The sequence below is a fragment of the Neoarius graeffei genome, chromosome 8, assembly GCF_027579695.1.
Source record: "Neoarius graeffei isolate fNeoGra1 chromosome 8, fNeoGra1.pri, whole genome shotgun sequence".
NCBI classification, from domain to species: domain Eukaryota; kingdom Metazoa; phylum Chordata; class Actinopteri; order Siluriformes; family Ariidae; genus Neoarius; species Neoarius graeffei.
The window spans coordinates 33,174,878-33,189,106 of NC_083576.1; the positions used below are offsets into that span (position 1 = coordinate 33,174,878).

General features: G+C 42.3%; 1 protein-coding gene across 1 annotated transcript in view; it reads left to right on the forward strand.

Annotated features, from left to right (window-relative positions):
- The first annotated feature begins 7,597 nt into the window (after window positions 1-7,597).
- prps1b (phosphoribosyl pyrophosphate synthetase 1B) overlaps window positions 7,598-14,229 on the forward strand; it is a 78,797-nt gene continuing 72,165 nt past the window's right edge. The window contains exon 1 of the mRNA XM_060927592.1: window positions 7,598-7,949. Coding sequence (XP_060783575.1) covers window positions 7,828-7,949 — 122 coding nt within the window. The 5' untranslated portion in view covers window positions 7,598-7,827. The remainder of the gene's footprint in view (window positions 7,950-14,229) is intronic.

Genomic DNA, 14,229 nt, shown 5'->3' on the forward strand with positions numbered 1-14,229 from the left:
TCTGAAAAAACTTGGCATTTGGATTTCCCGGCAAACATTGATTTTCATGATGTCGCGTGCGGGACGCCTCCTTCTGAATCCTATGTCAGCGCTGGTTTGTTTATGAGAAAATGACCTGGTGGTTTTCTGCAAAGTTATCATGTAATTATTAATATGGTTAACAGATGTATCGTAGGAGGGTGTAGCAACACCAATCTTGATGGGATTAGTACTCATCGTTTCCCAAAAGACCAGACAGTGAAAGAGAAATGGGAGCGCTTAGTCTACATAGGCTGTGCACTGAAACTGTGCAAGCTCTCGCAGCCTGCTGGCGCTTCCACAGGTAACATCACGAATCTGGCTCCAGACTCCCTTGGGATTTTTCCAGACACGTTTTGTTATTTTATTTTTTTCTGCTGTAGACAGATTGCCTTGTGCAAAATTACCCTCCTGGATGAGTGTGTAAAGGGACATACTTTCATATTAAAAAAAATGAAATTGGTCCAGAATATGCACTTTAACACTGCTGCATTCCCAAGTATAAAAGGCTGTGCACACTTATGCAAGCTGGGTATTGGATTTTTTTTTTTTAGTTTTTTTACCCAAAAAACATTTCTGTTTGTGTTTCATCCATCTATCTTCTATACCACTTATCAGTCAAGGTCACAGGTGGAAGCTAATCCCAGCTGTCTTTGTCTTCGGGTGGGAGGCACAGTCTTTGTGTTTATTTCACAATGAAAGTGAAAAAGATTCTGACATGCTTTAACACTCATTTTTTTTACATCACAAAAACCTTTTAACAGGCATTTTAACATTTTATACACACACACACACACAAAAAAAAAAATCACCTCCAGCCATGTTTTGCAGGTTGTAAGAAAACCTTGAGGAATCCCACACAGATTTGAGGAGAACATTCCAAACTTCACACAGACAGTAACCCAAACTTGAACTAAGGACCCTGGAGCGATGATGTGGCAGTGCTACCTACTGCACTACCTGTGCCAACCATGAACTAATATAATTAAACACTACGTACACTTGCTAGTCACTTTATTAGGCACACCTACCTTGTTAATCATCTAACACAGAGGTTGGCAACCCTAGGCACGCGTGCCACAACTGGCACGCCAAGGAATTTCCAGTGGCACACTGACGATGATGCACAAACCTAATTATTCAACACATTAAAAATGTTTAAACGTCATCCTGAACTGTCACCAGCTATTGCATGGCGAGCCTGCTCTTTAAGCATGACTACACAACAATATTGTGCCCCCTCCCAGTGTTGCCAGATACTGCTGACGTTTTCCAGCCCAAAATATGGTCAAAACCCACCAAAATGCACTTAAAACCGCCCAATCTGGCAACAATTCCCCTCCCCATATTTCTCACGAGATGGGCCCACTTGATGCAGCATTGTGCTAAGATGGCAAAGAAGCCAACAGTTCGGCTTTCCTCTCCTCGTGGACCAAAGAATATGGGTTCGTTTCTCAGAGGGACCGTGCTGTGTGCACGTTGTGTTTTGAAAGTGTTGTGTGTCGAACATCCAGTGTTAAACGTCATTTCGAGGCAAAGCACGAAAAGACTCAAAGATCAGGCAGATAGGGATGAATCAATCTCACACGCAGTGTGCAGATATGGGAAGCAAGCCCACACTTAAAGTCTTTGCCTCAGCTAAAAACAATGCCACTGAAGCTAGCTATATAATTTCTCACTGCATAGCTAAACATGGAAAGCCATTCATAGACGGTGAATACATTAAAGGTGCCCTTCCACCAAAAACGTTTAATACTGGCTCTTTTTGAAATACCATAGTTCACTCAGAGTTGCATATGCATGCTGCATGTGAAAATGTAATTCTACCCCCATTCCCTGTATTAGCTTATGAAAGAAAATAGTCGGAAAAACGAACGGATCAGAAAAAGCCATACTAAGTGACGTCACTTCGAAAATTAGTATTCATGGCCTCGCCCACCTTGGCTTGCGACCGCCCACGGGAAGAAAGTTCAGATTTAAGCCTGAGGCTTTCCTCAGGCTTAAATCTGAACTTTCTTCCCGTGGGCGGTCGCAAGCCAAGGTGGGCGAGGCCATGAATACTAATTTTCGAAGTGACGTCACTTAGTATGGCTTTTTCTGATCCGCTCGTTTTTCCGAGCCCATCTCGTCAGTAGCTAACGAAGAGGACCTAACAGCAAGCTGAAAACATGGCTGAACAAGTTCCTGCCTGTGTTATTTGTGGCAGTAACACATCAACATTGCATGTTTGGGGAGGCTGGGACCTCCCCTGCGCGAGTTACGAGCATTCAAAGTCGGGCTGGAGTCGCCGACAGAAACGAAAACTAAGCGGAGCACCGTGGCTTGCCTCGGGGCGGCATGCCTCGGGGCGAATTACGTCCCGGGGCTAGCCCGCCCTGGCAACACTGGTTCGTTGGGGTAGAGGGCAGAGGTCACTAGCTGGCAAGTTTGGGGAGGCTGGGACCTCCCCTGCCCGAGTTACGAGCGTCCAAAGTCGGGCTGGAGCCGCCGACAGAAACGAAACCTAAGCAGAGCAATGTTGCAAGATAGAAGAGGTGAAGAAGAAATGGTTGGAATTTATCTTTGGAACACCACCAGTGAAGTATAATGCAGCGTTAGTACTGTGTTCTGATCATTTCAACCACAGTGACTTTTCAAACTTCGGTGTCTTCAGTAGTGGTTTTGCTTCGAGGTTGTTTTTAATACCTGGATCTGTAGTCAAGACGATCGACCACCAGCTCACAAGCTGTAAGTAAAACATGAACTTTTTGTTCAAAGGTTTTTGTTACAAAATAGCATGTTCATATTCTCCATGTTAGCATGCATGACATGGTCACAAGCTAGGCAGGGATGAGAGTTTTCCACTTTTCGGCGGATTTCCGCTTTTTCTGAGTAAAAAAAAAACAACCTTTTTATATTATGCCAAATCCGTTGATTTTTAAAAAAAAAATTAATTTCAGGGGGTTGGGGTATGTTCCTTCATGCTGTTCAAACTTTATTAACTCCAACAATGTTTACACATTATTTGCAAGTCGCCATCTTTAGTCTCGTTTAAATCTCATTAAATGTGATGTAAAATTAGCATTATCTACATTGTTATTGGTCAAAACATCGATGTCGAGACCATAATAGCCAATCAAAACAGTTTTTACAAAGACACCCACATCCGTTTGTTCTGACCCACTGGAGGTAGTGTCACAGTGCTGTTAGCCAATCAGAGGTAACACGTTTACTGATTGCTGTTAGCCAATCAGAGGTAACATGTTTACATGTCATGAATATTAATGAGTAAGAGCTGACATCCTGTCGTTCTCCCACCACCCACTCCTCCACCAAACTAGAACAGCCTGAAACAGGAGAATCACAGCATTTTTTTCACCAAAACCGGCTCACAGGACATTCATTCATACTAGAGACCACCGCACAATTAATGAAAAAATGATGCAATGACACCTTTAAGGAGTCCTTTCTCACCAGCTCGGATAGTCTTTTTGAGGGCCTGCCAAATAAAGAGACAATAAAATCAAGAATAAAAAGACATGCCCGTATCAGCTGGAACTGTTGAGCGACGAATTGGTGAAATGGCAGAAAACGTAAGGGTGCAGCAAACAACTGGCATAAAGTGGGTTAAAGTGTGTGAGGTTAATGGCATAAAACAAGTGCAATGGTGTTTTACATTTGCTCAATGCATTAAATATCCTCATCTCGTCTCGTCTTCTTCCGCTTATCCGGGGCCGGGTTGCGGAGGCAGCAGTCTGAGCATGGAAGCCCAAACTTCCCTTTCCCCAGACACCTCGGCCAGCTCCCCGGGAAGAACACCGAGGCGTTCCCAGGCCAGCCGAGAGACATAGTCCCTCCAGCGTGTCCTGGGTCTTCCCCGGGGCCTCCTCCCGGGGGGACATGCCTGGAACACCTCCCCAGGGAGGCGTCCAGGAGGCATCCGAAAGATAGCCACCTCAGCTGATTCCTCTCGATGTGGAGAAGCAGCGGCTCTACTCCAAGCTCCTCTCGGGTGACTGTGCTTCTCACCCTATCTCTAAGGGAGTGCCCAGCCACCCTGCGAAGGAAACTCATTTCGGCCGCTTGTATCCGCGATCTTGTTCTTGTCCTCCTGGATCCGAGGTTCGACTATTGGCATTAAATATCCATATCCGTCTAAAATGTGTGGTGTCTAATTACACATAGAGCTCATCTCATTATCTCTAGCCGCTTTATCCTGTTCTACAGGGTTGCAGGCAAGCTGGAGCCTATCCCAGCTGACTATGGGCGAAAGGCGGGGTACACCCTGGACAAGTCGCCAGGTCATCACAGGTACACATAGTCAACAACACCTATTTGAATGGCACACTAATCTCATCTCATTATCTCTAGCCGCTTTATCCTGTTCTACAGGGTCGCAGGCAAGCTGGAGCCTATCCCAGCTGACTACGGGCGAAAGGCGGAGTACACCCTGGACAAGTCGCCAGGTCATCACAGGTACACATAGTCAACAACACCTATTTGAATGGCACACTAATTAACAAGAAAATTTCTAATTGGCACTACATGGCAAAAAGGTTGCCGACCCCTGATCTAACATGTATTCAGTTATAGATAAAAGATCACATTTTCCGTGCACAGTGTTGTCAATCATTCTCTAACCTTCAGAAGTGTCAGTTCTGACCATGGCACTGCTGCTTCTTGAATATTTTGGATGACAACCGTTCTTAACCTAGTAATAACACTGAGGCGTTTTAAAAAACTGAGCATTGCTGCTGTCTCTCATACACTCGTACTGGCACCACACACAGTACAGTGTTAGTGTCACTGCTGTACAGAGAATTTGTGATCATTGGTGGTCCCTTTCCATTGACCGATGAGGTAGAGAGAGGTTGACAAATAACACAAGATGGACTACAGTCAGTAACTAAATTCTTAAAACGTGTTATATATGGGTTCCATGAGTTCTTAAAAAAATCATGGAACCCACATATAAAGGTAAGTATCCCATAAATGCAGTGTATAAGAAATAATACACAATAGGCCATGCTCATCTCATCTCATTATCTCTAGCCGCTTTATCCTTCTACAGGGTCGCAGGCAAGCTGGAGCCTATCCCAGCTGACTACGGGCGAAAGGCGGGGTACACCCTGGACAAGTCGCCAGGTCATCACAGGGCTGACACATAGACACAGACAACCATTCACACTCACATTCACACCTACGGTCAATTTAGAGTCACCAGTTAACCTAACCTGCATGTCTTTGGACTGTGGGGGAAACCGGAGCACCCGGAGGAAACCCATGCGGACACGGGGAGAACATGCAAACTCCACACAGAAAGGCCCTCGCCGGCCCCGGGGCTCGAACCCAGGACCTTCTTGCTGTGAGGCGACAGCGCTAACCACTACACCACCGTGCCGCCCACAATAGGCCATGCTGTTATCAGAAAATAATCTGACAGGGTAGTGTGATGCAATACCACCCTTGAGATGGTTTACTTTCCAATAACAGCACATTCTGAAGTGTTTTATTCATCTTATACCACAGTGATTTGCATATGATTAATTTTTTTTATTAATGAGTGACGCTTCATGCTTTTTAACCTTTTGTTGTGCAACATCCACAAAACAAACTGGTTCCTGTTATCATTTACATTACAGACACTACAAACTGTTCCCTCATCAGCCCTGAAGCTAGAGAACCCTGCCCTAAATGTTAAATAAATGTTTCCTTACAGAACACTTCACCAGGTCAAAGATTACACATTAAGTCCCGATGAATGATTTATTAAAACAGTGTATTAATATAAGCCTGTGATTTGTCTTGTTAGTCGAACTTCAACACCTTCTTCCATCAGACTTGAGAATTACAGAAACAGGGCCGTGTGGGCGGGTCATATAACAAAGGCGGAGTTATCTGTTGATAGAGGCCATGATTCGTAACCAATCACATGATGTTCCGACTATCAGATGTCCTGGAGCATTTGATAAAACAAATAGAGTCAGTAACTTCGCTGTTTGCTGCAGATATGTTCCTCTGTTATCGCGAGGGATTTAGAGACACTGAGCTCTATATAAATCTGAAGAGCTCATAGCCTATTCCTTGCGGTAGAGATGAGTGAAGCCATCTGGCCGCCATATTGCCAGTCCCATCGCGTGTATTTGGCTTGTATGTTAAACCATGGTATCCGATCAAATTTGCCGCAAGAAAAGTATCTCCTGACTTTTTCTCCCCTTCATTACCTCCTCTTATTTTCTCCACTTTGCCCCTTTTGCTATCTTTATAGCGCTCCCCTTCACTGTTAGTTTTTTTCCCTTTTCCAGTTCAGTCTCTGGTCATTTTTTAATGGTTCTTTTTTACGACTATAATTATTTTTATGGAGATTAATTTCAGTTTTTCCTCTGATACAGTGTACCTTCTTTATATAAAGATTTACCAGCTGGGAGGTCCGTATCATGAAATACCATGACCGAGGTCTTGAAAGTACTGAGCGAGGCCCTCTGGGCCGAGGTCAGTATTCAAGGTCGAGGTCACGGTATTTCACCATACGGACCGACCTGAAGCTGGTAAATAATATATTTATTTTTTCTTTACCAAATTCAAACAGAAAACGAGAGCGTCCAAAAGGGAAAACCAAGCCGAGGCGAGCCACCATTTTGAATCCTCATTCACAGCTGTAATGCAAATTGCTTCCTCCTGTGCACAAGTGCACAGTGCACTTCCATGGCAGGAAAAAAAAAAAAACTTCATTTTGCCACCTATGTAGTCCCCTATTTATACAAAATTGAGTCATTCAGGATTCAGCCATGTTTTTGCTGGGAGTTAGCAACAGTTACAGGTTTTTAGCTTTCTTCTGAAATGTTTTATTTTATTTCTTCTTCCTCAGAGTAGTAAAACTTGCTTTCGCTGTTTAGACTGTCGTTATCGTTATCCATGATGTAAAATTAATGATATGCTGAGAAATGCTGGCAAAAATTAAGATTTTTGATAAAAATCTTATACATAAATCTTATAAAAAAGTTAAATGTTGACAAAAACTGCTACTATGTTTGTTGTTGTGAACGGGCGAGTCGCTAGAGGTCCGTAACTGAGGTCCGTACCGTAGGATACGGACCCGGTCGCCAGCCAATCAGAGCGCAGGATTTGATGGAAACCGGACAGCGAAAAAAAAAAACCTTCCTCTGTCATATTTCTTTTTCCTTAAGGAAGAAGAAATATATGAAAGAGGGTTATAATATATATATATATAATAATAATAATAATAATAATAAATATTTTTTATTATATATTTATTTTATTTAATTATATATAATCAATACTCACAGGTGAAATGTCCGTCCACAACCTTTGACCTGACGATTTGTACAATTCACTGCTGCACATGTAGGCATTTTTCTTCTAATTTTTCTCACCAACGACATCAATAACTTGTACAATTTTGTGAGCTTTCAGTAGTCTCAATGACAGTTCCGCTTCGCGATAGGAGAGGTAAGATGGCGGCCAGATGGCTTCACTCTGACGAGCCTATGCGCTCTCCAGATTTTATTTTGAGCTCAATGTTTAGAGAGCAGAGAAGCGCGCCAAACTCACTCGTGGGCGTTGATGTGACGTCATCACGCAGAAACGGCGTGTGTGTGTCTCGCGCGCCGTAGGAGACCCGAGAGAGCAACTATGGCGGAAAGGTAGGGAAGACGTTCGCCTCAGAAGGGGATTCAGCATCCGCTAGCTACAGTCTGACCAACATACCATCCTCCAGTCTTCTTAAACAGAAGTCGTTGTCGTAGAACAGAGACTTTCTGTCCTGACGCTCTTGGTCGTGCGCAACGCCAGGCCCCGGAACACGAAAAGATGCCGAATATTAAGATTTTCAGCGGGAGCTCCCACCAGGATTTGTCTCAGAAAATCGCCGACCGGCTCGGACTCGAGTTGGGGAAGGTCGTGACGAAAAAGTTTAGCAACCAGGAAACATGGTAGGTAAAGCCCACGGTTTTCTAGAATTGTCGCATGTTGCTTTTACGTGCACTGGCTACGAGCATCATGTTAGACTGCCGTTAACCGAGTGTTCTTGGTGGCTGTAGTTCCGATCATGAAGTCGGTTCTTCCACGTGGGGTTACGGACACTACAATTCCCAGAATGCTCAGCACAACAGCACGATGCGTTCACTTAGTATGGAAAAATAACACATCGTTTAGTTAACGCGTGCTTTAGGTTTACTCAGCATTCTTGCCTACCTTTAGCGGTTTTGTGGTGTATCAGTTATATTAACATGATTGGGAGTTATTCACCAAGTTCTGCGGCGTTAGTGGAAAACAATTCCGCTAACCTCGGACAAATTAGTAGGCTACATTAATTAGAGTAGCAGGACTTCATATTTGCATTTAATACTCTCTGGAATAGAATGAGTGGTAGTATTTAATGAGTTTTATTAGCATTTAATGAAGTTCATTCATTCGGTTTTGGCGGCGGCGTGTTGCGTTCAACTCTCGCTGGCAGATGGCAAGCCAATGCTGCCACAATTCATCACTTTTTAACGCGTTTTCTTAAGAAAACGGCGGAAAATGCGGCGTTTGGAACGGTGGGGACGCCGTTTTTTTTATGCCGTGTAAAGGTAAACGGAGTAAAAAGCGTTGTGAAATTACAAGTTGCAGGGGAGAAAAGGCACTAAATATGTGCATGGGACGCCACTCTTAATGCCGCCCAGTATCGCCAAGGGGGCTTTGTCTTAAATGATGTCCGCCGGGATCAGGACACTTCGTCCAATGACCATTTTGTCCAAAGCCTTTTTCATACACACCACCAATTATTTTATATGTGGCGACAATATGTGCGACAAGATCAAGAAAAAAACAACTAAGGATAGGAAAAAGGATCGGAAATCCGGGGAATCTACACGGGAGAATGAGGCTCAGTAATGGGTGCTGATGTGGTGTAATATTTTGCACTGATTGTGCATTTTCTCAGTCTTTATATAGGCATGCTGATGCCTCTCGATCATGTGCAGGTGAGCCTCATTAACAGCGCGTGTGCGAGAGTCCGCGCGCACACCCGAGAGTTCTTCAGGTGCGCGCGCCAAAGTGTGCAGGGCTGACACCCACGTAATAGTTGGGGCACGTGCGAGGAAGGAGTTTTTGTCGAATATTTCTTGGATTTTACGTGAATACTGGGTAAGAACCCATCATTTTGACCGCACTCTCCGAGAAAGGCGAGTCTGGAGTGATCTTTATTTGCCGTTAGATTTCACAACTCTCATTTGGCAGGTGGTTAAACTACACGCTGCAAAAATGTGTTTTGCTTTGGTCAAATGCCATTGAGAAGTCCTCCTTTTTCTGAACAAACAAATACCTGAAATATAAATAATTGATAGTGCGTATGAAAAAGGCTTTGGACGAAATGTCTTTTAAAACTATTGGATGAAATGACCTGCATCCTGTTTGCCCTGTGACTTTCACAGCCACTAAATTTGAACTGTTTGGGTGAAAACAGTAAAGGACAGATCACACCAACACTTCGTTCAGACTGCAACCTGAAACGACCCATATCCGATTTGTTGTGAAATCCGATTTTTTTTGTTAGGCCGTTCACATTACCAATTATATGAGACTTGTATGCGATCTCCAACATGAACGGAAAACGACCCAAAAGTGTCCCGCATGCGCAAATTGACACGTAATAAGCACATCTACGTAATACGTAAACAAAAAAAAGCGCACTCTTCAAGTTTGCAAGTAAAGCATGGAGATGAGGCGAGACCTGGCGATGTGGTTTTTGTGGCGGCGGCGGAACTCACACAATAATCTGACTAATATGGGCAGCAGACTAATGAGACCGAAGGTGTCAAATTACTGGAAATTTCCAGAACAATCTTATAATCTTGTAATACAGGATGATTTAACATCCAGGTCCCTACCAAATCCACCATTAGCTTGATCAATTCTATAAAAGTCTATTTAAATTCTGAAAACTGTACAAATGTTGTTGTTTTCCACCAAAGAGGCGGGATTAGCCAACACAGAATAGTGACGTTTGTCTCTTGTTGATGACGTGTAGGTCACATGAATGCGACCTGTCCGGTCAGACTGCAGTCGCATGTGAAAATAACGGATATGCATTGGAATTAGGACCACGTATCCAAGCGGCCTGGGTTGCATGTGAAAAAAATCGAATCTGTGTTGTTCAGATTGTCAATAACAAATCGGATACAGGTCGCATATAGGCAAAAAAATCGGATTTGGGTCGTTTCAGGGTGCAGTCTGAACGTAGTCTAATTCAGCACAGATCTCCTTTGCTGCCCAATGACTGTATCCATTGCTGCCCAATGACTGTATCCATAAGACTAATGGCCCTTTTCCACTACCCTTTTTCAGCTCACTTCAGCTCGCTTCAGCTCACTTCAGCCCGACACGGCTCGTGTTTCGACTACCAAAAACCAGCACGACTCAGCTCGTTTCAGCCCTGCTTAGCCCCTAAAACTCGCACCGTTTTGGGGTAGGGCTGAAGCGAGCCAAACCGTGCTGACTGAGGCTGGAGGCGTGAGCAGACACTCCCCTGTGCACTGATTGGTGAGGAGGAGTGTCCTCACATGCCCACACACGCCCCGCGAGCGCGCTGGGATCTGTAAACACTGCAAACCCGGAAGAAGAATAATTACGAATTACGAGAATTTCTGAAGCCTTATGCGCCTCGCCTCATCTATACGCTCTTGCCAGTATCTGTTGGCGTTGTCAAGCCACAGCACCAAGACCAGCAACACTAACGACTCCATGTCCTCCATGTTTATTGTTTACTATTCGGGTCGTGAGACTACCGCTTAAAAGCTCACTGAATCAGTGACATACAGAGCATCGTGGACGAGTTCGCGGAGCGCAAGGCTCGTCGTATGCCCTTCAAATAATGCGCGCAGTAGGCTATTGATGTTTTATTATGAGCCATGTACAGTATGTCGCCGAATGTTTTTTTGTTTCTGAGTTACATGCTCGTTTGAAGGACTTAATGTACAAAATAACATAGTTGCACCCCGTAGTGTTGAAATTGGTAAACACAGTGCATTCAGTGAGGTTTGCACCGCCCTCCTTTTACTTCTGACTCTTCCTGTCACTGCTGCAACCTCTGAGCGCTCATTCGTTTGCCCTTCAAATAATGTGCGCAGTATAGGCTATTGATGTTTTATTATGAGCCATGTACAGTATCCTAATGTTTTTTGTTTCTGAGTTACATGTTCGTTTGAAGGACTTGATGTACTAAATAACATAGTTGCACCCGGTAGTGTTGAAATTGGTAAACACCGCAGTTGCGGACATTTTGTAGCCTAAAATGATGTTATGATAAGCTTTAATAAAGGGTCCGGTCATTTGCCCCGCCCCCGGCCCGGCTCTGACTTGTTCCGCCACTGTCACTGATGTCACTGTTTGCGCTGCTTAACGACATCACATGACGTCCACCCACTTTCGCTAACTCCACCCAATGTGTCCACCCACTTCCAGCCAGCACGGTTCAGCGCGGTTGTAGTCGAAATGCAACTCCAACAGCCCCGCTCAGCCCGACTCAGCTCGACTCGGCACGGCACGGCTCAGCCGCGTTTGTAGTGGAAAAGCGGCATAATTCACCTATTCTGTGACGTTTGTCACATTGTTTGGGTAGCCTAAAGAAAAATCTAAGTGTGAACTTGGGTGTTTTTATTCCCCTTACAAATTTTATATAATTTCATATAAAAAGTAAATGAACACACTGCTCTTAAACAATGGGTATGAGCAGGGATAAGCCGAACAACAAAGAAAATGAAAAGATTGCAGGGCTGCTTTCGTATTCTGTAATGACAGCACAGGTTTGGTATTTTATTATTTGGGGGGAGTTTTGCTGCAGCTAAGTCATTTAAAATGATCCAACATGTAGACATTTTGAAAACCCTTCTGCTGGTAAAACCAGTGAGTGTACGTGCATTCTGTCTTTTGATCTCTGTAGTCTAAAGTAAGCAGACCAAAGGCCATTGTAAGAAATCAGTTGAGACCCTAACTTTAAGACACGCAGAAACTCGCTTCAGTCCGAGTAATGCCACGCCATAAGGTTTGATTTATGATGAAACCTCAGTTAATCCATAATTGCTCTGTTTTCACATCCATAGTCTAACTGAAGTAATGGTGGACTGTAGAGGGTGTCCGAATGTGAACTAGCTTACTGAATTGATTCCTAAAGGCATTAAAGGACCCTATTCTTATGATTGATCAACAAAGATACTTGTGTTTACAAAATACTTTTCTGTTTATCTTGAGATATTTAACTATAATGAATAACATTTTAATTGGGCCGTTTTCATGCCTACAAGAAAAAAAAATAACCACTTTGGAATTAACCGATGGGTATGGGCAATATTTTTCATGGACTGCTGAGGGCAAATACTAGTGGCCTTGCAAATTTTAACAATATACCATGGAAATATTCATTGATGAGTCATTAGAAATGACTAGTTTTCAAATAAATGTTCACACGTTTCATGTGAGGAAGAAACTTCTATTTTTCTAATTTTGATCATTGTAGATCTCAGATTTTGAAAAGCATGTACCCCAACATTGTAAACTGATAAGGTTGTTTCAGATTATTATTAATAAGAATAAGAATAATAAATCGGGTTTCTTGTCCAACTCTGTGGACATCAGGTCTGGCAAAACCAGAAACCTTATAGATTTAGTAGTATTCTGTTAGGATGTGAAATGAAGAGTCATTTTATCAAATAATAAAAAGCATTTTTATCAGCAGGGTAATTATATTCACCTCAGATCAATTTGGGCTATAAAGTGACTGAACACCATGTTTTTTTGGTACATGGAAAATTGTCTGACAATATTCATATGGTGAACAGAAACTGCTTCAAAGCAGCTCATAAGGTCTATAAGGTTTGGGGTTTATTTCCAATAATACTCGATGCTTGCTCACTGTAGCCTACATTAATGATCAACTTGCTGTACGTTATACCTCATATTAAGTAACTGCTGTTAGGCTACAACAGAAAATGTAAATGTTTGCAGTTTCACTGTTCATCAATAGAAAAAGAGGCAGCAACACTTAGTGTTGTCATGTCACTTATTAATGTTTCTTTCATATCTGTACAATTCCTAAGCTACATTTTAAGAATACTCTCTTGAGAAATTTTATGAACAATTCTATTTTAAATGTCATGGACATGTACATAAAAAATCATCCATACATAAACATTTTTTTATTTATTTTGTTCAGTGTGATTTCTACATGGGAAAGAAATAAGATGGGCATTACTTTGGTAAACAGAAAATGTGGTCTAAAGGACTTTAAAAATTATTAAAAAAATGAATGATTGATTTTAAAGAATAAGGATGAACCAATTATAAACTATTGGGAGTACTGGACAGTACATGATATGCTTGGCCCACATCATTTCACTAAATTACATAACTTTTTTTTTTTTATAAATGCTTCAGAAAATGGTGAAATCTGGTAAAGTGGGACACTTTTGGAAATTTCATGTTCTCTCACATTTTATGATTTTAGTGGCATATATATAAATAAAAATATGGCTTTTTTTTTCCTTTTGTCAATTGTGTGAAAGTATATGTTGTATACTTTAAAAGTCTTAGGTTGTCTTTTTACACAATTTAAACGTTTTAAAATGAAAAAATGCCAAACATGAATGAAATGACCCCTTTTCAAACCTCAACTGACCAAACCCCAAATCTTTTTAGGGGATATTCATAAAGTGGGACACCATTACTGCAAGGTTTTGTAATAGATCAAACATTATGGCTTGGTATTACTCTGACCCATTCAGTGTTCCACCTACAGGGTTCCCCCTGGGTTCTGAAAAATATTCTCCACTTTTTTCCTTGAAAAATCAAGTCAAAGAAATATTCTTCACTTTTTCTTCACTTAGTCTGCTTTTTTTTTCTTAGTTACTGACTTATCAAAGTGGATTTAATACGGGATTATACCAAGCAAACTGGCACAATTCAAATACTTGCACAGATACAGCTCGGCTTCTCCATTACGTATAAAATTTGGGCTCCACACCAGCCTCTGATAAAGACTTGATGTTGGGCAGTCTGTGCACCATCAAGCTAAAATAAACCTTTTTATTTTCAGCTTATTTAAGGATATTTTAGCAGGGAATTATTCAAAAGAGGTATTAGGACTACCTTTAGCCTTTACTTTCAACACAAAACTTGATTTACAACTGAACAGAGTCGAGGAGAATCTTGGAACAAGCAACAGTGAAGGACTTCAAA